This window comes from Rana temporaria, chromosome 4, assembly GCF_905171775.1.
Source record: "Rana temporaria chromosome 4, aRanTem1.1, whole genome shotgun sequence".
NCBI lineage: Eukaryota > Metazoa > Chordata > Amphibia > Anura > Ranidae > Rana > Rana temporaria.
In genome coordinates this window covers 316,704,336-316,730,227 of record NC_053492.1, presented here as the reverse complement: position 1 = coordinate 316,730,227, position 25,892 = coordinate 316,704,336, and the positions used below count along the sequence as shown (strand labels likewise).

Below are 25,892 nucleotides of genomic sequence, written 5' to 3'. Positions count from 1 at the left end.
TGACCAACCATATATGGACATCTACCTAATGGTAAAATAAATAAAAAATTCTAGCACAAAATTTCCATTGTAAGTGAGCCAATGGAAACATTATAATAAATGAATAAAAATAGAATTTAATAAAGAACAGAATAAAATGAAAATTAAAAAATTTGGAGGGGGGGCTTAAAAGACATAAATCAAATAAGGAGCCACTATTGGATATAAATGAATGATATATCAACAAATCAGGATTGATTGATAAACGCATTTATGTCCCACTCAACGTTGAGACCGTGTGGGACATATGTGCGTAACTCGTAAATCCAATAAGCTTCAAGACGAGACACCCCTCTCGTCTTGGCTCCTCCCCTCCAAGGTGCTACATACTTGTCAATGATTAAAAACTGAGAACCTTTTGGGTTACGGTCATGGCATTCCCTATAGTGCCTGGGGACTGTGTGTTTAGTGCATCCACCTAAAATTTTAGTAACATGTTCACCTACCCGTACGGAAAAAGCACGCACGGTGCGACCAACGTACTGTTTCCCGCACGGGCAGGTGACAAGATACACAATGTGCGTGGTTGCACATGTGCAAAAAGACTTAATAGGGTAAAGACGGCCAGTACTCGTGGATCTGAATTCCAACGTTTTGGATCTCCCATTGATATTGAACAGGCAGACTCTGCACTTCTTACAGGGGTAATAGCCCTTCATGTCTTGAAAAAATGCTAAACGATTTGGGGGGTCCACCACATTGGGAGCAATAGTGTTTCTCAACGTGGGTGTACCTTTAAAGATAACTTTGGCCCGTTCAGGTAGATTAGAGCCCAAAACTTTGTCGTTTTTAAGTATGTCCCAGTGTCCATCGATGATGTTTTTGACATCCCTGTGCTGGCTTGAATAGGAGGTCACCATAGAAAATTTATAGGACTCGTCCCGAGGACGTGGTTCCCGATTTTTCAGAAGTGTCTCACGTTCAATTAATGAAACCCTCTGTAACTCAAGATCAACAGCAGATGTCTCATAGCCCTTCTCAATGAATCTTTCTTTAAGCATAGCTAAAGAACAAAAACATACAGCGCACAAGGGTTAAGTGAATGTCACTTTATAGTCTGTAATGTGTGGAAAAACATATATGCATGAAAAATTGAAAAGTTGAAAAAATTGAAAAAATTGAAGTAGCCACAAATAGCACACACACAGGAAAATAGCACATTAAAATTTTTTAATTTTTTTTAAAAAAAACTAATAACAATAGTCCGCATAACATAAGCAGCAGTTCACGTGGAGATGGTAGAGTGAAAACACATACACTTCGGGGGAGGTGTTAGGAATGAATCCAGGTAGTGTGCATACACTTGTATGCAGAGGTAAAACAATACCTCAATAAAAGCAGCCGCTTCTACGTCTCAATGCAGGGAGATGGAATCCGTTGGTGGGATGATGACAGCCACACTGGGAGCAGATGTAGAAGTTATATCCATGCAGAGATGGATACTGCCGTTTAAAGACCACTAGCTCAGGGGCTGATGGAAAGGAAACCTTCCTCGCAAACAGAAATCTCCAGCGGCAGGGGAAGTCCTGGAGGGGAGCCACCAAGCCGGTTCAGTGACGCAGCCGCGTCACACGGGAGCGAGGAAAGGGGGATGGTAGCCTGATGGAGTCACACAGAGAGCAGGAGGTGTCCGGACACCTTCGATCCAGCGTCAGGTGACTCAAAGCACCAATCAGTGTGGGCAGAAAACGAGCAGTGACATGTTTCGCGTGCCAGGACGCTTTATCGACTTTGATAAAGCGTCATGGCACGCGAAACATGTCAGTCACGGCTCACCAGTACAATCTTTGATGCCCCTATATGTTTGCAGCAAGCACACTGCAACTGATGTGTAGTGCCGACACTCGGGAAATCCTCTCAGTGACACTAGCGCCAGCATCTCTACTGCTCGTTTTCTGCCCACACTGATTGGTGCTTTGAGTCACCTGACGCTGGATCGAAGGTGTCCGGACACCTCCTGCTCTCTGTGTGACTCCATCAGGCTACCATCCCCCTTTCCTCGCTCCCGTGTGACGCGGCTGCGTCACTGAACCGGCTTGGTGGCTCCCCTCCAGGACTTCCCCTGCCGCTGGAGATTTCTGTTTGCGAGGAAGGTTTCCTTTCCATCAGCCCCTGAGCTAGTGGTCTTTAAACGGCAGTATCCATCTCTGCATGGATATAACTTCTACATCTGCTCCCAGTGTGGCTGTCATCATCCCACCAACGGATTCCATCTCCCTGCATTGAGACGTAGAAGCGGCTGCTTTTATTGAGGTATTGTTTTACCTCTGCATACAAGTGTATGCACACTACCTGGATTCATTCCTAACACCTCCCCCGAAGTGTATGTGTTTTCACTCTACCATCTCCACGTGAACTGCTGCTTATGTTATGCGGACTATTGTTATTAGTTTTTTTAAAAAAAATTAAAAAAATTTTAATGTGCTATTTTCCTGTGTGCTATTTGTGGCTACTTCAATTTTTTCAATTTTTTCAACTTTTCAATTTTTCATGCATATATGTTTTTTCCACACATTACAGACTATAAAGTGACATTCACTTAACCCTTGTGCGCTGTATGTTTTTGTTCTTTTGCTTTTTGCCCATGTCTCCTTAGTGGTTGACAGCTGCACGGATTGTGTTTTAGTGAAACTTCTTTAACCACTGACAACACTGTGGTTTACCGTCCTTATGGTGTAGCGCTTCATGCGGGTGTTTCTTTGTATACTTTAAGCATAGCTGCCTGTGAGAAGTACATATCATCACTGGTACAATTTCTGCGTATACGCAAAAATTGGCTCCGAGGGACCGAATTTAGCCAATTTAGCCTACTGCTCCAAGGATCCCAACCATATATCATCTATCAATCAATCCTGATTTGTTGATATATCATTCATTTAAATCCAATAGTGGCTCCTTATTTGATTTATGTCTTTTAAGCCCCCCCCCCCCTCCAAATTTTTTCATTTTTTATTCTGTTTTTTCGTTCTTTATTAAATTCTATTTTTATTAATTTATTATAATGTTTACATTGGCTCACTTACAATGGAAATTTTGTGCTAGAATTTTTTATTTATTTTACCATTAGGTAGATGTCCATATATGGTTGGTCATGATTTTAAATCCATTATTATTTCTTATGAGTGTCCACTTTAAGTGGCATTCTAGTATTCATAATTTAATAAGTATTATTTGTGTATACAAGTTGGACATATATGTCTATCCCTATGCCTTAATATTTTTCTTTTTTATCAAAAATTATTTCCATTAGTGGTATCCACTTCATCCTGATTGTATATGGAGGATCATGATTTTTCTAACTCCCCATATGTACTTCGGTCTAATTTTAGTATTAAAGTTAAACCTCCCTGGATGGTCATTTAAATTCAATATATGTTGCCAGATTGCTGTTATAGGCGATATTATCGTTTTACAGCTCCTTTTTAATATCCACTTTTGATCGGATGTCATGTGTTTGTTTTGGTTTTGCGCTCCATTGCCATCCTCATATGAGGTTTGGAACGCACGCTGAGTCAGCTCCCATGCTCTGCGAGACTTGTGACTGTTTTGCCGATTGCAGGTCACGTGTCACAAGTCATTCGCGCAGTGCATCTTGGTTTAATACCTGGGCACGCACGCTGGCCGCATCCATTCACTTGGAAGCAATTAAGCCTATAGAGGCTTGGAACGCACGGTTGGAGCGCACGTCGACGTGATGCGTGTTCACATCCGCCGGCTACCATTGGAGGGAGTTATTTCCAGCCTCCTCATTGGCCGCAAGCAGGCTGGTATGCGTCATTTCCGGCCTATCTAGTCACAAAGCGAGGCTTGGAACGCACACCAGCGCCATTTTCCCCCAAACATTCGGAATTTACTTGACAACTTTGATTGCTTCATGTGGGGCCACTATTGAGGTATGGGATATTTTTGTATATATATGGGTCCTCTTGTGCAGTAGGTCAGCACCCCAGATGATGATCTATTAGATCGAAACGCGTCGGGAACCCGCTGACCCTACTGCTGACAGATTTTATGCCTGATTTTATTGCTGAAATGTGAGTGTAACTTATCTGTTTTTACTGTCAAGTAAACTTTTACATACAGAATTACACTATGTGCATCTTTGCTTTCTCTTACATTCCTTCTCCATGAGCTGCGATTTTGAACCACTCACGTGGGTCTAAGCCACTTCTCTATGAACTCCACAGGGTTTTTCCCCTCCATCTTCTCCGGCAGACCTATTGCTCTCACATTATTTCTTCTCATCCTATATTCCAAATCTTCCAGACGGGAAGAGTGCTGATCAATTAAGTGATTGTTATACGTGAGGTCCCTCTGCATGGGGTCCATATCATCTTCAATGGTGCTCACCCTTTCCTCCAGTGCAGAAGTCCTTTCCCTCATCTTTTGGGCGTCTTGTCTCAGAAATGAAATTCCAGATTTCATCCCCTTTATTTTGGCGGTATGGACTGCAATAGACACATTACAGGAGGTCACCGGCGCAAAAATGTCCTTTAGAGTAGGCTCTCCCTCCATACTAGGGCTCACTGGGGCTTGAGGCCTATCAGACCCCGGGGTAGGAGTACTCACTGCTTCCCAGACTAGGTCGGAGTTCACTGTGTCTTCCAGGGGCACTGTATCATCAGCCTCAGACACTCCTCCGGACGAATCCTCCGGTGTGCTGGAGGACGCCACCGGGTCCTTTGACAGCGGCTTGGAAAACAGTTTTTCAGCAGCCTCCCTGTGCTTCTCCTTGGCCGTGCGGCCTGCATAGGCGCCATTTTGGGATATGAGGTCTGCCGGCTTGTTCACAAGTTGGCGCTTGACGGCGGACATCGTGGGAGAATCGAGTCGGGGGAGGCAAGTATGTGTTCCCGGTACCTTCCGACACCCACCCAGGCCTGTCAGGGGTATCAGAGTCCTGTTCCTCAGGATAAATGATCGGAGTATCGGCGGAGCTCACTTCAGTCGCGTCCGGCTACATCCGCTGCCTGCCGTATACACCTCTCTTTGAGAACTCCGTGCTCCTGGTGTGGTGTATGACATTGGTTGTCCCGGGGGAGGGGCTTGGGATTCTATATAATGGTGGGCTGGAGTTGGAGAGGGTGTGACCTTAACCACCTTAACCACCTACGTGCCTGCCTAGACGTGGGTGGGGGGTCCGATCGGGACCGCCTCCGGTACATGCGGAGGTCGGGTCCGCTCGGGGAGCGATCCGGGACGACGGCGCGGCTATTTGTTTATAGCCGCTCCGTCGCGATCGCTCCCCGGAGCTGAAGAACGGGGAGAGCTGTGTGTAAACACGGCTTCCCCGTGCTTCACTGTGGCGGCGCATCGATCGAGTGATCCCTTTTATTAGGGAGACTCGATCGATGGTGTCAGTCCTACAGCCACACCCCCCTACACTAGTAAACACATACACAGTGATCCCTAAATGTTACAGCGCCCCCTGTGTTTAACTCCCAAACTGTCATTTTCACAATAAACAATGCAATTTAAATGCATTTTTTGCTGTGAAAATGACAATGGTCCCAAAAATGTGTCAAAATTGTCCGAAGTGTCCGCCATAATGTCGCAGTCACGAAAAAAATCGCTGATCGCCGCCATTACTAGTAAAAAAAATAGAAAAAATAAAAATAAAAAAAAACTATCCCCTATTTTGTAAAACACTATAAATTTTGCGCAAACCAACCGATAAACGATTAGTGCGAATTTTTTTTACCAAAAATAGGTAGAAGAATACGTATCGGCCTAAACTGAGGAAATTTTTTTTTTTATATATATGTTTTTGGGGGATATTTATTACAGCAAAAAGTAAAAAATATTGCATTTTTTCAAAATTGTCGCTCTATTTTTGTTTATAGCGCAAAAAATAAAAACCGCAGAGGTGATCAAATACCACCAAAAGAAAGCTCTATTTGTGGGGAAAAAAGGACGCCAATTTTGTTTGGGAGCCACGTCGCACGACCGCGCAATTGTCTGTTAAAGCGACGCAGTCCCGAACTGTAAAAACCCCTTGGGTCTTTAGCCAGCATATTGGTCCGGGGCTTAAGTGGTTAAGGAGGCTGACCCTCTGAAACATGTTGTCTTGGCAACCGTCCGCTTTTCAGAGGAGACTCTTCACTCACATCATTCCCCTCTTCAGGCGCGAGTGACGTCATGCAGCGCCGGCTGGTCCGTGCGCATGCACAGCTGCTTGCACCGCTTGGCAGGATGTGGAGGCTTGGATCGGATCAACATCTTGTATCGCTCATCGGGTTTTGGAGCCAACCCAGCCACATAGGCCAGGAGAGGAGGCATATTTCTTGATGTACATGCGATTACAGTCCCATGTTTGTGAGTGCAACCCTCTACTTCTGCTCTTGAATGGTATTACACTAGGGCAGCCATGCGCTCTCTTTTCCCTTGTATGTTTCAGAACAGGGAAATGCCTTGTTTACGCAGGCATTTCCCCATTCTGCCTAACCTCATCATGATCGGGGGCCACCGGCGGACATAAACTCCTCATGACCCGCGGGCACATGTGCGCTCACTAGCCTGGGATTATGAATGGACGTTCAGGTATGCAGTTTTGCGCACCCATGCCATTCTGCCGACATACGGTTGTGCTCATAAGTTTACATACCCTGGCAGAATTCGATTTCTTTTTCAGAGAATATGAATAACACAAAAACTTTTTTCACTCATGGTTAGTGTTTGGCTGAAGCAATTTATTATCAATCAACTGTGTTTACTCTCTTTAAATCATAATGACAACAAACTACCAAAATTACCCTGATCAAAAGTTTACATACCCGGGTGATTTTGGCCTGATAACATGCATACAAGTTGACAGAAAGCAATTTGAATGGCTAATAAAGGTAACCATTCTCACCTGTGATCGTTTTGCTTGTAATTAGTGTGTGTGTGTGTGTGTATAAAAGGCCAATGAGTTTCTGGACCAGTGCTGCACTGACAATTCTGAGTCATGGGAAAAGCAAAAGAATTGACAAAGGATCTGTGGGAAAAGGTAGTTGAACTGTATAAAACAGGAAAAAGATATAAAAATATAGCCAAGGATTTGAGAGTGTTCAAACTCTAATCAAGAAGTGGAAAATGAGGGGTTCTGTTGAAACCAAACCACGGTCAAGTAGACCAACTAAAATTTCAGCCACAACTGCCAGGAAAATTGTTTGGGATGCAAAGAAATACCCACAAATAACTTCAGGTGAAATACAGGACTCTCTGAAAACATGTTGTGTAGCTGTTTCAAGAGGCACAATAAGGAGACACTTGAAGACAGATGGCTGCATGGTTGAGTTGCCAGAAGAAAGCCATTACTACGCAAATGCCACAAAGTATCCTGCTTAGAATACGCCAAACAGCACAGAGACAAGCCTCAAACCTTCTGGCACAAATGAATTTGGAGTGATGAGACCAAAATTGAACTTTTTGGCCACAACCTTAAACGCTTTATTTGAAGAGGAGTCAACAAGGCCTATGATAAAAGGTACACCATTCCTACTGTGAAACAGAGGGGGTTGTTTTGGGGATGTGTGAGCTACAAAGGCACAGGAAATTTTGGTCAAGATGAATGCAGTGGGCCAGATTCAGAAAGGAGTTACGACGGCGTATCTCCAGATACGCCGTCGTAACTCTGAGGGTGAGGCGTCGTATCTTGGAGCCTGATTCAAAGACTCAGATACGCCAGAATTTGTCTAAGATACGACCGGCGTAAGTCTCTTACGCCGTCGTATCTTAGTTGAATATTTACGCTGGCCGCTAGGGGCGCTTCCGTAGATTTACGTGTTAAATATGCAAATGAGCTAAATACGCCGATTCAGAAACGTATGTGCGCCCGGCGCATTGATATACGTCGTTTACGTAAGGCTTTTGTCGGCGTAAAGTTACCCCTGCTATATGAGGGTAGCCAGTGTTAAGTATGGACGTCGGAACAGTGTCGAATTTTACGTGGTTTACGTAAGTCGTACGCGAATAGGGCTGTGCGTAAGTTACGTTCACGTCGAAAGCATTGACTATTTGCGACGTGATTTTGAGCATGCGCACTGGGATACGTTCACGGACATGCGCCGTTCGTTAGAAGCGTCAATTACGAGGGGTCACGAGTCATTTACATACAACACGCCCACTACCAGCCTACTTTGAATTACGCGGGCTTACGCTGGCCCATTTACACTACGCCGCCGTAACTTAGGGCGCAAGTTCTTTCTGAATACGGGACCTGCCTCACTAAGTTACGGCGGCGTAGTGTATCTGAGATACGCTACGCCCGCCTAAAGATAGGCGATTCTATCTGAATCTGGCCCAGTATGTTTATAAAAATATACTGGAGGAACTTTTGCTTTCATCAGCCAGGAAGCTGCACATGGGACGTGTTTGGACATTCCAACATGACAATGATCCAAAACACAAATGCCTGTCAATCGCCGCCTCCCCTATCCATGCGTCCGGCACATGAATTCCAATGCAAAGGGGCTGTTTTTTTTGAAGCACCAATTGGAGCCAGGGGCTCTAATAGGCTTCAATATAGGGTAGGTTTGGGTCACAGAAATTGCACTCTGATCCCACCCAGATGTGTTACAACAGTGAATGAATATTTGCTGTTGCAACACAGATTATCCTCCTCCTGTGAATTAGGAAGGTTTTGACACCGGTCACCCGATTGGCTGAAAGGACAGGCGATCCTATTTGGATGCCTAGAAGGAGAAGGGGAGGTGCTAGAGGCCCCCGTGGAGGAAAGGACACAGACGGGCATCTGCACCATGTTGCCTGCCACCCGCCAGGACCTACCGGCAAACATCGAGGGGTGGCTGTTTTTGCCCCCCAAAAAAAGAAAAACACCAGCCGCCACTGTTTTTCTACAGATATGTAAATGTGTACATGCCTGTTTGCAATTTCTTTAGCACTTTTCCTTTATTCTTTGGATTTAAAATGGTACTTGTAATTAATTAATACACGATCACTACTAATTATTTTTATTTTTTTCCCTACAGATTTAACACCCACAGAAGTGAGCAGGGTAAGCGACTTAATTTTTGTCCTTGCAACTCAAAACAAATAAACTGTCATATCTCATTTGCCAGAGGGGTTTGTAGACAAATTGGATAAGCCTGTATAAATACAAAAAGTTATTTTATAAAAACATCATAGTTGCACACCTAGACCTCATGTACACTGCTGCTGGTAAACGGATGTTTAGGAACAGTTGGGCATTTTTTTAAGCTGCCCCTGAACTCTCCTCTGTTATCTTATCTGTACATGTACACAGGGGGCTAGATTCAGATAGGTTACGTGGGTCTAAAGATCCGCTAACCTATCTGATTTACGTTATGCCTCCGCAATTTTTTGAGGCAAGTGCTGTTTTCAGAAAGCACTTACCTCAAAACTTGCGGCGGCGTATCGTAACTCCCCCGGCGGAATTCAAATTCCGCGGCTAGGGGGAGTGTAGTATTTAAATCAGGCACGTCCCCGTGGCGATTTAACTGCGCATGCGCCGTCCGCAAATTTACCCGGCGTGCATTGCTCCAAATGACGTTGCAAGGACGTCATTGGTTTCGACGTTAACGTAAATTACATCCGGCTGTATTCGCAAAACGACTTACGCAAACGACGTAAAAAACTCAAAACTCGGCGCGGGAATGACGGCCATACTTAACATAGGATACGCCGCACTTACCCCTGCTATAGCAGGGGTAACTTTCCGCCGGAAAAAGCCGAACGCAAATGACGTAAAAAAAAAAAAGGCGTAAATGCTCATTTGCATATCCAACGCGTAAAAGACACGGAATCGCCACCTAGTGGCTGGCCTGGAATTGCAGCCTAAGATCCGACGGTGTAAGTCACTTACACCTGTCGGATCTTAGGCATATCTATGCGTAACTGATTCTATGAATCAGTCGCATAGATGCGACCGGCCGGCCTTAGAGATACGCCGTCGTATCTCTATCTGAATCTGGCCCAGGGTCGTTTTTATAGTATTTTCTAGGCAGTTGAGTTTAGGAGCTTTTTGTGGAACTCAAAAAAATGGGTTCAGACAGATGTTCAGAGGCATTTGAAACGCCAAATGCCTATAACAGGTTTTTTTGTTTTTTTTTACAAACGCTTCTAGACGCAAACGCTGCTAAACATGGCTAAATACGGCATGCAAAAAATGGCTAAAACCTCTCTCTTAGCTCAAAACGTTTGAGAAAGTAAATGCAGCAGCTTCTGAAATCCCTTTAGGTTTAGGGTGATGCCAGATGCAATGTTATGCCTTTGATGGTTTTTAAGTAACTTGATATTTAAGTTATTTGTTTTACTTTAAAGTGTATGATTGTAAAGTCTATTTTTTTTTCCCTATAAAAATAACAAACATGTTATACTTACCTGCCCTGTTGCAATGGATTTGCACCGAGTCCTTCTCTGCTCCTGAGTGCCCCCACAGAAAGAAGCTTGCTATGGGAGCACCTGGGCCTAGTCACAGCTCTCTGTGTCCATTCAGACATTCAGCCAATTGGTAGGGAGAATCTCGGACAGCTCTCGACACTCGTGGATATCGCTGGACAGAGAGGGACCTCAGGTAAGTATTAGGGGTCTGAGGGAGGCTGCTGGACACAGAAGGCTTTTTTATCCTAATGCTTAAAATGCATTAACATAAAAAAATTCTGCCTTTACAATTACTTTAAAGTATTTTTTTTTAATTTAATAACAAAGATGACATATTTAACTGCAGTGGTTTTGCACAGAGCAGCCCAAAATCCTGCTCTTCTGTGGTACTCCACCGGAGCTGCTGGGTCCTCTTGCCTTCAAGTACCTCCCATAACAAGCTCCTTGCTGGGGGCATACTTGTGCAGGCTTGCTTTTGAGCCTCACTGTGTGCGTCTACAGATGCACACTGAGCTGCTCAGCCCTGCCCCCTGCTCCCTCATCACTGGATTTGATTGACAACTATCAATCTGCACCGTGAGAAGGGAACAAGAGCAGAGAGACCTGCCATGCTTGTGACCACTTACAACCACTTAATCACTTGCCGACCAGCCACCGCAGTTATACTGTGGCAAGGTGGCTCAGCCGTGTGTATCGTTGTACCGGTACAGCAGTTCAATGCACTAGCTTCTGTGGGCACGCGCATGATGATTGGCCAGCGCGGGAGCCAAGAAGAGGGTCCCACAGACTTGATGTCTGCCTGCCACCCGCAAACATTCCCCGCAGAGGCATAATGGGGATCTGCTGAAGTAAATTAGGCAGATTTTCGTTATGACAGGGGATTAAAACCTTGTTTCTGCTATGCAGGAAGACGGATCTCTGTGTTATCCCCGTACATACAGTTAGTAAAAAATTCGTACAATTTTGGTGCATATTTTTAGCACTGATCACTAATAATATTGTCACTGGTTCCCAAAAAAAAGTGTCATGTGTCCGATCTTTCTGCCGCAATGTCGTAGTTCTGCTACTGCATTACTAGTAAAAAAATTAAATAATAAAAATGCCATAAATCTATCTCCTATTTTGTAGACGCTAAGGAGAAAAGAAGCACCTTCTGAGCGTAGTAAATACGTAATTTATTTGAAATGTTAAAAACATATAGGTAATGTACTCACAAAGGGAGCTACATGACAGGCTTCTTAATACAGTTTTTCATCCGCCCTGGTCCCGGGAGAAGGCTGTAGTTGCTTGTGTCCGTTGGACGAATCTGTTGTCTGTTGTCTATAGGTCCTATAGAGCCTGATGAAGAAGCACGCATGCTTCGAACTTGTGCATCTCCCCACTGATTCCTGACCAAGAAGTGACGTCATCCCCGGTTGGGTGCTCGGGAACCCCGTCCTCCTTCTCCATCGTTCCGAGAGCGTACGGTTCCCCCGTCGCTGCAAACAGAGACAAGGAGCCGCGGCGATCCCGTCCAACGGACACGAGCAACTACAGCCTTCTCCTGGGACCAGAGCGGATGAAAAACGGTATTAAGAAGCCTGTCATGTAGCTCCCTTTGTGAGTACATTACCTATATGTTTTTAACATTTCAAATAAATTACGTATTTACTACGCTCAGAAGGCGCCACTAATCTCTTTTGCTGCATTTCAGATTGCTCTTCATCTGTCAGCAGGCAGCCATCTCTGTGGAAGTTGTAGTAATGTTTTGATGGACATTTTAAATGGACTAATGCATTTTCCATTAACCCCTCCCTGATAATCCATCCCTAACTACCTTCGCCCCTATAAGTCGTAATTTTACAATCATCAGGAGTTCGCTTAATCAATTTGTTTTTGTATTTTGTAGACACTGTAAACCAATAAATATATGCTTTTTTGTCTTTTTTTTTTTCTTACCAAATATACTGTATGTAGCAGAATACATATTTCCCTAAAATTGATGAAGAAATTCATGTAAAAAAATGTTTTATTGGGCATGTTTTATAGCAATGAATAAAAGTGATCAGCGCAACTTTCTAATAGTAAAAAAATCACATGTATGTGCTAAACTGGCTAATAAATCATATGCAAATATCTACCGCGCAAAATGAGCAATAATCATACTGTGCAAAAAAAGCAACATATCAAAATGACTGTGCAAATAAGCAATAAAAAGTCCTTTGGAATGGACTTTTTATGGCTTATTTGCACAGTCATTTTGACATTTTGTTTATTTTGCAGAGTTTGATATGTTGCTTAGTTTGCACAGTATGATTATTGCTCATTTTGGGCAGTAGATATTTGCATATGATTTATTAGTCAGTTTAGTACAAACATGTGATTTTTTACTATTAGAAAGTTGTGCTGATCACTTTTTTATTCATTACCAATTTTTGTGCACTGTGTACACTTTAGGTCTAGCAGCAATTTTCCACATTTATTATTTAGATTAGATTTATTCACTTGATAGCGCAAAGGACCTAACTTTCTATGTTTTATAGCAGAATTTAAAAAATATAGTTTTTCAAAATTGTCTTTTTTTTTATAGCGCAAAAAAAGGTATACCACCAAAAGAAGGCTCTATTTGTGGTAAAAATAGGACATACATTTTCTTTGGGTACAGCATCACACAACTGCGCAATTGTAGGCATGTGCAAAAGGGAAAAATTTGTTTTGTTTTAATTCGTTATTTAATTAATTTTGTTAAGTTAGATTTGTTACATGTGTTACATTCGTTTTCGGAATTAGTTCGTTTTCGACCGAATTTCTGGAAAAATCCGGTCGGATTCGAAAATATTTAGACCGGATTTGATAATATTTCAATCGGATTCGAAAACAAATTCTATTCGAATCGAATTCGAAAACAATTCGATTCGAAAACAAATTCGAATGAAAATTGAAAGCAAATTTGAATCAAAATCTAAAAAATATAAATCGATTTCTAAAAAAGAATACAAAAAAATAGAATATAAAATGATAAAACAATAGAATGAAAATCAAAGAATAGTAAAGAACAGAATGGAATTTAATAGAATGTAATCAAATACAATAGAATATGACCTGGCTTCTTCTATCTATCTTCTATTTTCTGAAATTCGAAATTCATATAGAATGAACTCAAATTCGAATAGAAAAATATTAGAATAAAAAAATATATATATATATATATATATATATATATATATATATATATATATATATATATATATATATATATATATATATATATATATATATATATATATATATATATATATATATATATATATATATATATATATATATATACATTTTATTCTAATATTTTTCTATTCGAATTTGAGTTCAAATTCGAATAGAAAAATATTAGAATAATAAAAAAAAAAAAAAATATATATATATATATATATATATATATATATATACACATTTTATTCTAATATTTTTCTATTCGAATTTGAGTTCATTCTATATGAATTTCGAATTTCAGAAAATGGAAGATAGATAGATAGAAGATAGATAGAAGAAGCCAGGTCATATTCTATTGTATTTGATTACATTGTATTAAATTCCATTCTGTTCTTTACTATTCTTTGATTTTCATTCTATTGTTTTATTATTTTATATTCTATTTTATTGTATTCTTTTTCAGAAATCAATTTATATTTTTTAGATTTTGATTCAAATTTGCTTTCAATTTTCATTCCAATTTGTTATCGAATTGTTTTCGAATTCGAATAGAATTTGTTTTCGAATTCGATCGAATTTCGTACACGTGTTTTCGATTCGAAAACGTTCGTTCGGATTAGTTTAATTCGTTAATATTACAATTCGGGAATTTGTATGCATCCGAATGTCCGAATAATGAAAATGCAAATGCACATGCCTACGCAATTGTCAGTGAAAGTAACACAGGCTGTTTTGCAAAAAATGGCCTTGTCATTAAGGGGGTAAAACCTTCCAGGGCTGAAGTGGTTAAAATGAAAAAATTGATTTTGCTTTTAGGCTGTACCCAACAATGAAAAGTCAGCCCAGTGCCTTACAAACCCAAATCCCTACCTTGCATAGCGCAATGTGGAAGTCCTTTTTTTGTTTCAGCTTACAATCCTATTTTTTGGGTCTTAAGAATCCTTTCATTTTATATATATCTATTAGTTCCAACATGGACCAGGGCATACATACAGAGCCATACTCCTACCCATACTCAATCCCTACTAATAAGAGGTGGGTTGCTTCTCTGACTTTTAGCCCAGGTTCACACTGACGGCGGGATTAAAATTGTGCAGTTCATCTGAACTTGCACAATTTCATTCCTGCATGTCAGTCCCAACTTCAGGGGTGATTTCAGAGACATCTGTGTGGGTTCCTGCACAGGTGTCTCTACAAATCCCACCCCGAAGTCACCAAAAGTATTGCAGAAACTTTTGAGAATCGGTGCGACGCCGCAAATTCAGTGTCGCACCGTCCGGCAATTGCCGCAGATTTGGCATGCAAATTGACACGTCAAATCGCATGCTAAATCGCATCAATGTGAACTTGGGCTATTGCCCCTTTCAGACAGGGGATTGCGATCAAGTCTGCCTGTCCATTTTTTAGGCTCATCTGATTTGAAGGTTCATTCTTTTCATTAACAAACAGGTGTAAATGGACATGTGTCTGTTTTACACCCGCCTACCTCCAGGTCTGATCTGGTCCACAAAAAAAAAAACCACAGAAGACGACTCTATGCATTACCATTTAGGAGGAGTGGATCAGAGATAGCTTGATGTAAACGGACAGTGGAATACGTTTACTCCCAGCCACCCAATAGAGCAGAGCGGGCTCTATCCATATTTGCAATGCAGAAACTAAGTGCGTGTACACGGATGTGTTATCAGCCTGCTCCACTCCGGTAAGCAGGGGTTCAGCTCACAGTTCCCATGTTGATTGGAATGCACTCTGCCCCGTTTGAAATGGGCCTTAGTGGGGAGCAATCTTTTCTTGATGTACAGCAACCAATAATGGTAATTATAGCACTTTCACACAATTCCCTGCAGGTGCTTATATGTTCATTTAAAACTTAAAGTGGAGTTCCACCCATAAATATAACATTACATCAGTAGTTTTAAAAAAATGTCATTAGTCCTTTAAGAATTTTTTTTTTTTTTTAAGATGCCTTCAAAGCATTGTTGCTAGGCAGAATAGTTAATCTTCCCTCTTCCTGCACCTAGGTGCTTAAGCTTCCAAACCTACACCACACAGACTCCTGGGAATGTAGTGGGTGTAACTTTCCAGGAGTCTGTGCACTCCCCAGTCTCGAAGAATCATGTGACTTGGACAGTACTGGTGCTGAAACCTGATCTGAAACCTATTACACTGCTTGTGCAGCACTGAGCATGTGCGAGATCTGCAAGGCTGAAATCCAGGAAGTCGTACAGTCTGGCTTCATGATGCCCACACTTAAGATGGCCCCAGTCAATTTCTATTTTATAAAGTGTCTAAATGCTCTAACAACCTAACAAAATGGACCTTAGTTTACAGACTAACTTTACTAGAATACATTAAGCTTGTGTATTACAGGGGTATTTAGATATAAAAAGTGAAATTGTGGCCGGAACTCCGCTTTAAATCTATTCTCAAAAACCAATAGGTTAGTAAAGATATGAAAATACTCGTACGACCGAATCCAACTTTGAAAGTGATGTTGTATTGTATTGTAATGTATTCTTTCGCTTGAATGCAATATTTTTCATCCAACTTTTTTTCCATTGTGTGTACTAGGCATTAGGATTCAACATTTGTTACATCCTTTTCTGTTGTCTGAATGGGATGGTGACAGATCTTTCACCAATAAACAGGTTTCTAACAAGACTTTCTTTTGCAAAAGAAAGTAGGATAAACCTTACTGAGCATGTAGGCCCTTTAAAAGATAATTTAGAGTTGGCGACTGGGGACAAAGAGAAGACAAATGTATTGTATACCTTCTTCAGCTCTGTGCATACAAAGTAAAATAGGAGCACTCAAGTTCATAATAGGGATAGCATTAACATAGCTACAAATTAACCCCAGTGGCTGAAAATTAATATGGTCCAGAAACATTTAGACAAACAAAAAGTGAATAAAGTACCTGAATCAGATGGCTTACATCCAATTGTCCCCAGAGTCCAGCTTTGTTTTTTCAAAGCCTTTGTTTCTCTAAAAATGAAACTCTTTTTAATTACTGTCGTGGTGCCACAAGTTTGGCACAAGGCTGATGTAGTGCCTATATTTAAAAAAGGGGTCAAAATCTTTTCCTAATAACTACTGTACAAACTGGTTTGTTTAACTTCTATAGTCTGGAAGATACTTGAGAGTTTGAAAGACCATAGTAGTGTATTTACTAGAAACAATATTTTAAGCAATAGATGGCATGGGTTCACAAAAGACTACATTTGTCAAACAAATTTGCTTTACATTTATGATGAAGTAGGCAAAACATCAGACAGAAGAGTGACTGTGGATATTCATTGGTATACTTGTACTTTTGCAAAAAAAATTGACAGTTTCCCGCACATGGCTAAGGCCCCATGCACATGAGACGCAGATGCAAACTCATCTAAACACACGTTTTCAAACGCAAAAACCGGCGTTTGAAACACCCGTTTTTGCCGCGAATTTCGCTGCGTTTTACTGCGTTTGCATTTATAAGCGTTTAGTTAAGAAACATCATAAGACCCTCCCTAAGCTCAAAAAACAGTATTTTTTAACCATTTCAGCCATTTTGTGAGACCAGAGTGAGTAGCAGCTGAGAGAGCAGCAGTGTACGTGTATTTAGCGTGTCACTTGCCACATCACCTGCCACAAGCTGCGGATTGTCCACTTGCCACGTCACCTGCCACAAGTTGTGAATTGTCCACTTGCCAGGTCATCTGCCACGTCACCTGGCCACTTCACCTGCCACAAGTTGTGGATTGTCCACTTGCCACGTCACCTGCCACAAGTTGTGGATTGTCCACTGGCCACGTCACCTGCCACGTCAACTGGCCACATCACCTGCCACAAGTTGTGGATTGTCCACTGGCCACGTCACCTGCCACGTCAACTGGCCACATCACCTGCCACAAGTTGTGAATTGTCCACTGGCCACGTCACCTGCCACATCAACTGGCCTAGTCACCTACCACAAGTTGTGGATTGTCCACTTGCCACGTCACCTGCCACGTCAACTGACCACGTCACCTGCCACAAGTTGTGGATTGGCCACTTGCCAGGTCACCTGACCATGATACATGCCACAAGTTGTGGATTGTCCATTTGCCACGTCACCTGCCAGAAGTGGATTATCCACTTGCCAAATCACCTGGCCACGTCACCTGCCACAAGTTGTGGATTGTCCACTGGCCACGTCACCTGGCCACGTCACCTGCCACAAGTTGTGGATTGTCCACTGGCCACGTCACCTGCCACAAGTTGTGGATTGTCCACTTGCCACGTCACCTGCCACAAGTTGTGGATTGTCCACTGGCCACGTCACCTGGCCACGTCACCTGCCACAAGTTGTGGATTGTCCACTGGTCACGTCACCTGCCACAAGTTGTGGATTGTCCACTTGCCACGTCACCTGGCCATGTCACCTGCCACAAGTTGTGGATTGTCCACTGGCCACGTCACCTGCCACGTCAATTGCCACAAGTTGTGGATTGTCCACTTGCCACGTCACCTGACCATGACACCTGCCATAAGTTGTGGATTGTCCACTTGCCACGTTACCTGGCCATGTCACCTGGCCACGTCACCTGCCACAAGTTGTGGATTATCCACTTGCCAAATCACCTGGCCACGTCACCTGCCACAAGTTGCGGATTGTCCACTTGCCACGTCACCTGGCCATGTCACCTGGCCACGTCACTTGCCACAAGTTGTGGATTGTCCACTTGCCACGTTACCCGGCCATGTCACCTGGCCACATCACCTGCCACAAGTTGTGGATTGTCCACTTGCCACATGACCTGGCCACGTCGCCTGTCACGTCACCTGGCCATGTCACCTGCCACAAGTTGTGGATTGTCCACTGGCCACGTGACCTGGCCACGTCACCTACCACAAGTTGTGGATTGTCCACTTGCCACGTCACCTGGCCATATCACCTGCCACAAGTTGTGGATTGTCCACTGGCCACATCACCTGCCACAAGTTGTTGATTGTCCACAATGCAATGCAAGCAATTACATTTGTTTATGTTTTTTAATGGTTTTTCATCATTTGCCATAATTTTTGAGATTTCTAATGTAAAAAAATAGGTCACCTTTAAAAACGCCTATAAACGAAATCGCGGCAAAACGCCGGTACCGTTTAGCGGCGTTTTGCCTTGTTTTGCATCTGAAACGCAAAAAAGTTTGCATCTGAACCAATTTTTTTGCTTCTAAAAAAACGAGCATAAAAGCAACTGCCTAAAAACGCAGAAAAACGTGACTGTGTGCATGGACACATAGGATAACATTGAATGTGTTCAGGGGCAGTTGAAAAAGCTGTCCAAATGCCTCTGAACAGGCGTTTACCAGCGTCTTGTGTGCATTGGGCCTAATGTGTAAGTTCGCCTATAGCAGAGTTTCTCAACTTGGATTCTGCCACGATTTACCTGTCGGTCACAGGGAGCTGATGGAAAGATCGCAATCCCCCTGCCGATACGTGTAGAGCGATGCAGGGAAGCAGCTGTGATAGTGCTGGTTGTGGCACACTTTTCCAACTTGCCCTTCCTTCCTTCCCTCCTGTCCATCCTAGATGCTTGTATCCCTGAGCCATCAGGGAACAGCGAACCACAACCAGCACTAAAACAGCTGCTTTCCCGTGTTGCTTGTCATGAGAAGGAACCCGATACTGTAATGTGCCCTGCTTGTCCCCCTGTGTAGTATGCCCTCCTGTGCCCCCCCCCCCCCCTCCAACTGCCCTGCTGCTCCCCCTGTACACAGCTTATTTCAGGTTGGAGCCAGAGTCGAGCATCTATGCAGAAATAAAGCAAGCATAAATTTCACATGAAATGGGTACATTTTTATATTGATTCTATTATTTAATGTGAGCTGTAGATGTGAACATTATTTCAGGTGTTCGCTGAGATCTCAAACTTTTTACCAAGTGTTCTTCTAATGTAAAAAGGTTTAGAGGGGTTGTTTACTAAAGGCAAATACAAGTGCAAACTACAAGTGCAAAGTGCAGTTGGAAGTGCAGTCGCTGTAGGACCGAGGGGGACATGCAAGGAAAATAAACAGCATTTTAACTTGCACATGATTGGATGATAAAATCAGCAGAGCTTCCCCTCATTTCAGATCTATGTCTCAGACTTACAGCGACTGCACTTCCAAATGCACTTTCAGTGCAATTTCAAGTGCATTTTGCACTTGTAGTGCAAAGTGGATTTGCCTTTTGTAAGTAACCCCCTTGGTCTATAGGCATAGAACATTTGGTTTGTAAATAAATAGAAAACTGTCTTTGAAGACCATGTTCAGGGTAGTGATTAAGGTTCATTGTAGGACCCATTATTTTTTTTAAATGATATAAGGTTTTGGATTAAAAGTACTATTTCAGTGTTTGATGACACCAAGCTGTGCAGTGAAATAATACCCTTGCAGGATGTCTACAACTTAAGAGCAGATCTTAATGCACTGTTTTGGGCAACAATATGGAACATGGGGTTTAATGTTGAGAAGTGTAAAGTTATGCACTTTGTGAATAAGTATGCATCATACATTATAGGAGGAGGACTTTTAGCGAAGGACCTGAGTGTTCTGGTAGATCATAGACTTAATAGCATGCAATGCCAAACTGCAGTTTCTAAAGCTAGCAAAATACCTCACATGGCTTTCAATACCACCTCTATGCTGAGGACACCCAGCTCTATCTCTCCATCCCTCAACTTACCCCCTCAATCTCCTTGCGTATCACAAGCTTACTGGGTGACATATCCGTATGGATTTCACACCACTTTCTCAAACTCAGTCTTTCTAAAACTGAGCTTGTAATATTTCCTCCTCCCCCTGATCACCTCCCCATGACTTTACCATTAAGATCAACGGCACAACCATTGGTCCCTCCACACGTGCCAGGGTGCTGGGTGTAATCCTGGACTCTGACCTCTCTTTCAGCCCCCAGATCCAATCACTGGCTACATCTTGCTGCCCTAACTTCTGCAACATTTACAGAATTCAACCACTTCCTCACTAACACCACCACAAAACAACTTGTACACTCCTTGGTTATTTCCCACCTTGACTACTGCAATGCCCTCCTCACTGGCCTACCTTTCCACAGGCTATCCCCCTATATTTAAAAAGGGTACAACGTATTTACCAAGTATCTATAGACCTGTTAGTTTAACTTCTATAATTGGGAAGATACTTGTAGTTCTTGCTGGGGAAAAAAAAATATTTAAGCAACAGACAGCATGGATTCATGAAAGACAGAAGTTGTCAGACAAACCTGATTTCTTTTTATGAAGAGGTAAGTAAAACCTTGGACAGAGGGGTTGTGGTGGATGTGGTATACTTTGGTTTTGCAAAAGTGTTCGATACAGTTCCCCACACACGGCTCATGTGTAAGGTAAAGTCTACAGGATTGGAAATATCAGTTTGTAAATGGATAGAAAACTGGCTAAAAGACAGAATTCAGAGAATAGTGGTTAATGATTCTTACTCTGAATGGTCTAAGGTTATCAGTGGTGTACCCCAAGGTTCAGTGTTGGGACCCTTACTTTTTAATATCTTTATAAATGATATTGGGTCTGAGTAACATTTCTGTCTTTGCAGATGACACTAAACTATGCAGTGGAATAATGTCCTTACAGAATGTCTCTGTCATGGATTTGCAATAATGTCTGGCAGCTTACCTTCTCCTCCATGTGTTCATTAGAGGCCTGACTCTCTTATCTGGTTGCCTTTTATCATCTCTCCTCCCTGTATGGCTATACCCCAGGCCATCCCAGGAACTCTATATTAACTAGTGCACTGCAGGTCTGCTTTGCTGATCAACGTTGTGTGTTAGCTTTGTGTTCCTGCTTGCCGTGTGCTACGTTAATATCTCTGTGTACCGACTTTGGCTTGTCTACGACTACTGTTTGCCTGTGACCCTGCCCATTGGCCTGTCCCTTGGTTATCCTTGTCTGCTTGTTGCCCCGACCTCGGCTTACCCTTCACTATTCCTTGTGTCCTGAGTGGCTGCTTCCCCTTTCTCGCTCCGGAGCGTGACCTAGGCGACTCCAGGGGCTGCGACCTGGATCCAGTTGCAGCGAAGGCCATCCTCACCACTAGAGGCTCTGGTGAATACCAAACTGGATCTTAGACTCCACACCCTGGGGAATCTTTGGTTAGTTGCCTGTTTGGATCCCTGTTTGTGCCCCAGTGAACCCCTTCCCCATATCCATTTTGTAGTCCTTCCGCAGCAGTCTGCCATTGGGTTCACTACCTCGTGGTGCATCCCTGCCTCCAACAAGGTGCACTTGTCATCTGACCACAGGTGACCTGACAGTCTCCAATTTACAAGCCAACCTCAATGCATTGTCTAACTGGGCGACTATGTGCAGATGAGGTTTAATGTTAATAAATGTAAAGTTATGCACTTGGGGGCTAAGAATATGCATGCATCATACATACTAGGGGGAGTACAACTGGGGGAATCCGTAGTGAAAGATCTGGGAGTTTTGGTAGATCATAAGCTTAATAATAGCATGCAATGCCAAGCTGCGGGTTCCAAAGTCCTTTCTTGTATTAAGAAAGGTATGGACTCCAAAGAGAGGGAGAGAATTTTGCCCCTGTACAAATCATTAGTAAGACCTCATCTGGAATATGCAGTTCAGTTTTGGCCACCAGTTTTCAAAAAGGATATTGGGGAACTGGAGAAAGTGCAGAGAAGGGCAACCAAACTGATAAAAGGCATGGAGGAGCTCAGCTATGAGGAAAGATTAGAAGAAATAAAAGTGAACACATATCTGCGCTAACTTAGAAATAATATAATCCTAATGCAAAGCAGCTAGCACAGTTTGTAGATAAGCAAACAAAAACAATATATAATCCAATAGTGCAGTGCTCTAATAAATGGGAAAAATTAATCCAAACAATGTGGTAAGCGGATTGTTTGCACGGTGGTGTGGTGTGTTTTCCTTATTCGCACACTGAAACTTCGGTGGAGGTCCTATATCTTCAGCTTCGTTGATGAATATATTCTTTTGGACTTATATATATATATATATTTTTTTTTACACAATGTTTGGATTCATTTTTTTTCCATTTATTAGAGCGCTGCACTATTGGATTAGAAAGATTAGAAGAACTGAATTTATTCATGTAGCGCCCCCCCTTTAAAGTTAGTGGGGCGTTACGCTAAAGTTAGTGGGGAGTGGGAGATTTAAGTTGCTCCCACTCGCAAATTGTTTAGTTTATGCTGTTGCCAGTTTGTTACTGCCTCGTGGGTCAGTCTGCGTGCCAGGGATGTGTTGTCACCCCTGGGCGACAGTTAGCGATAGAGGGGTTCTGACGGACCTATCTTTCCTCAGCAGCCAATCAGAGGGGTTTCCTTCTTCGGGCATGCTGGTGGGGGGTATATCTGTGGCGACCGCCATGAGCTGTGCTGTCCTATGCAGGGCCCGAGTGCCAGGTGCGGCATCCACCTTCAGGGTGCGCGCATCCATGGGTCCCGCCATCGAGGCCTGCTTGGCCGAAGCTACGCACCAAGCAAAATCTCACCTTGATGCTGAGAGGGACCCCAGCGGCTCGCTGGGTCCCAGATCCTAAGCTGGAAGCTGTACGATGGGGGGGTCTGCTCGAAAGAACCTAGATACAGAGGTTGTCTGCAAAGTCTGGACGTGTCATCGGGGATCCGGTCACCACGCAACATGACAGGTACATTTTAGCTGTCTATTGGTGACCCTGAATTGGACTTACTGGGAGGATTCGCTAGTTCTACCACTTAATCATATTTCAATATACACCAGGCCTGTGCAGGGGCCCTGTTTTCCTCCCAGTGACTTTATTTGCAAGTGACCTTCTGGCTGCCAGGCTCAAGTTAATTACCTGTCCAGGGGCACTTTACCTGCTCCGGCGGGAGTGGCGACGTTTGAACTGTCTTTGCTGAGAGCAGGCTTGCTCTCCAAGGCCTGATACTGCAGTTTCTTTTCCTCTCTGCTCATCAACCCTTTTCCTATTGTGTGCCATGTTGATGTTGGCTATGTTGGCCTTTGAATAAAGCATTAGAAACTCGCACTGTTGACTGAATACTTGCTCCCTATCCACACTCACAAGTTGTACCCCTAGACAAGAGAACTTGGCAACTTAATACGCCGATCCCCAAATTATCCAGCGGCTCCTTCGGGGGTGAGCGCTACATTCACTATTGAGAAGAGGAGATTAAGGGGGGGGATATGATCAACATGTACAAATATATAAGGGGTCCATATAGTGAACTTGGTGTTGAGCTATTCACTTTACGGTCAACACAAAAGACAAGGGGGCACTCTTTACGTCTAGAGGAAAATAAATTTCAACTCCAAATACGAAAGGGTTTCTTCACAGTAAGAGCTGTGAAAATGTGAAATAGAATATAGGTGGTTCTGGCCAGCTCAGTAGATTGCTTTAAGAAAGGCCTGGATTCTTTCCTAAATGTTCATAATATAACTGGGTATAGACATTTATTGATGAAGTTGATCCTGGGAAAATCCGATTGCCTCTCGAGGGATCGGGAAGGAATTTTTTCCCCTGCTGTAGCAAATTGGGTCATGCTCTTCTGGGGTTTTTCGCCTTCCTCTGGATCAACTGTGGGTATAGAATGGGTATATGGGACTGTATGAGATATATATATATACAGTTGTATTCAAAATTATTCAACCCCCACTGAAATTGATTGTTTTGCCCAGTTTGACATTGATTTTGATCATCCTGTCATCCTGCTTACAATTAAATCAAAGAGGCACGTGTAGGTCAGACAAATATAACATAACATTTATAATGAAATAACCACAAATGTCTTTTCTGTGCTCACATCATTATCAGTTTTATTCAACCCCCAATTGACATTCAATCTTAGTACTTAGTACAACATTCTTTTACAGTTATAACAGCTTTTAAACTTGAAGCATAGCTTGACACAAGTGTCTTGCAGCGATCTACGGGTATCTTCGCCCATTCGTCATGGACAAAAGCCTCCAGTTCAGTCACATTCTTAGTCTTGCGCACTGCAACTGCTTTCTTTAAGTCCCACCAGAGGTTCTCAATCGGATTTAAGTCTGGTGACTGCGATGGCCACTCCAAAATGTTCCAGCCTTTAATCTGAAACCATGCTCTAGTGGACTTGGAGGTATGCTTGGGATCATTGTCCTCTTGAAAGGTCCAACGTCTCCCAAGCCTCAGGTTTGTGACGGACTGCATCACATTGTTATCCACTATCTCCTGGTACTGAAGAGAATTCATGGTACCTTGCACACGCTGAAGCTTCCCTGTACCTGCAGAAGCAAAACAGCCCCAAAGCATGATTGACCCCCCGCCATGCTTCACAGTAGGCAAGGTGTTCTTTTCATCATAGGCCTTGTTCTTCCTCCTCCAAACATAGCGTTGACCCATGGGCCCAAACACTTCTAATTTTGTTTCATCAGTCCACAGAACACAATCCCAAAACTTCTGTGGTTTGTCCACATGATTTTTGCATACTGCAGTCGACTCTTCTTATTCTTTGGAGACAGCAAGGGGGTGCGCCTGGGAGTTCTGGCATGGAGGCCATTATTACGCAGTGTGCGCCGTATTGTCTGAGCAGAAACTTCAGTACCCACATCTGACAAATCTTTTGTCAGTTCCTCAGCAGTCACAAGGGGACTTTTCTCCACTCTACGCTTCAGGTAGCGCTCAGCAGTCGAAGTCAGCATTTTCTTTCTGCCACGACCAGGTAGCGTTTCAACAGTGCCCTTTGGCTTGAATTTGCGAATGATGCTTCCTATGGTGTCTCTTGGTATGTTTAACATCTTTGCAATCTTCTTATAGCCATTGCCCTTCATGTGAAGAGTAATCACCTCTTCTCTTGTCTTCCCGGACCATTCTCTTGACTTCACCATGTTTGTAACCACACCAGTAAATGTCTAGAAGGAGCTGAGTACCACAGTCATTTTAAAGCTGCCTGATTGGTGCTTATTAGGCTTTATTGCTGCTCTCTGACATCCACAGGTGTTTTCAATACCTGATTGAAAACACTTCAATGAACCTCTGTTCTTCAGAGTGGTAGTCTTTAAGGGGTTGAATAATTGTGTAAATGAAGAATTCACAAAATAAACATTTACTACTGTATTACAAAACCAATTGATGTCATTTTAGTTGCATATGGTTCTTTAAGAAGTCCTTGTAGGATTTCATTCTGAATACAATTACAAATGTACACTAAATTCCCTAAAAACCCTTTACAGCATTGGGGGGTTGAATAATTTTGAACACAACTGTATGTATATATATATATATATATATATATATATATATATATATATATATATATATATATATATATATATATATATATAGTTGAACTGG

The 25,892-nt window shown here is 42.7% G+C and overlaps 1 protein-coding gene across 3 annotated transcripts in view; it reads left to right on the top strand.

Moving 5' to 3' along the window:
• PDE10A (phosphodiesterase 10A) overlaps positions 1 to 25,892 on the top strand; it is a 361,988-nt gene that overhangs the window by 125,662 nt on the left and 210,434 nt on the right. For all 3 annotated transcript variants that reach the window (XM_040350636.1, XM_040350637.1, XM_040350635.1), the window contains exon 3: positions 9,012 to 9,037. In XM_040350636.1, coding sequence (XP_040206570.1) covers positions 9,012 to 9,037 — 26 coding nt within the window. The remainder of the gene's footprint in view (positions 1 to 9,011; positions 9,038 to 25,892) is intronic.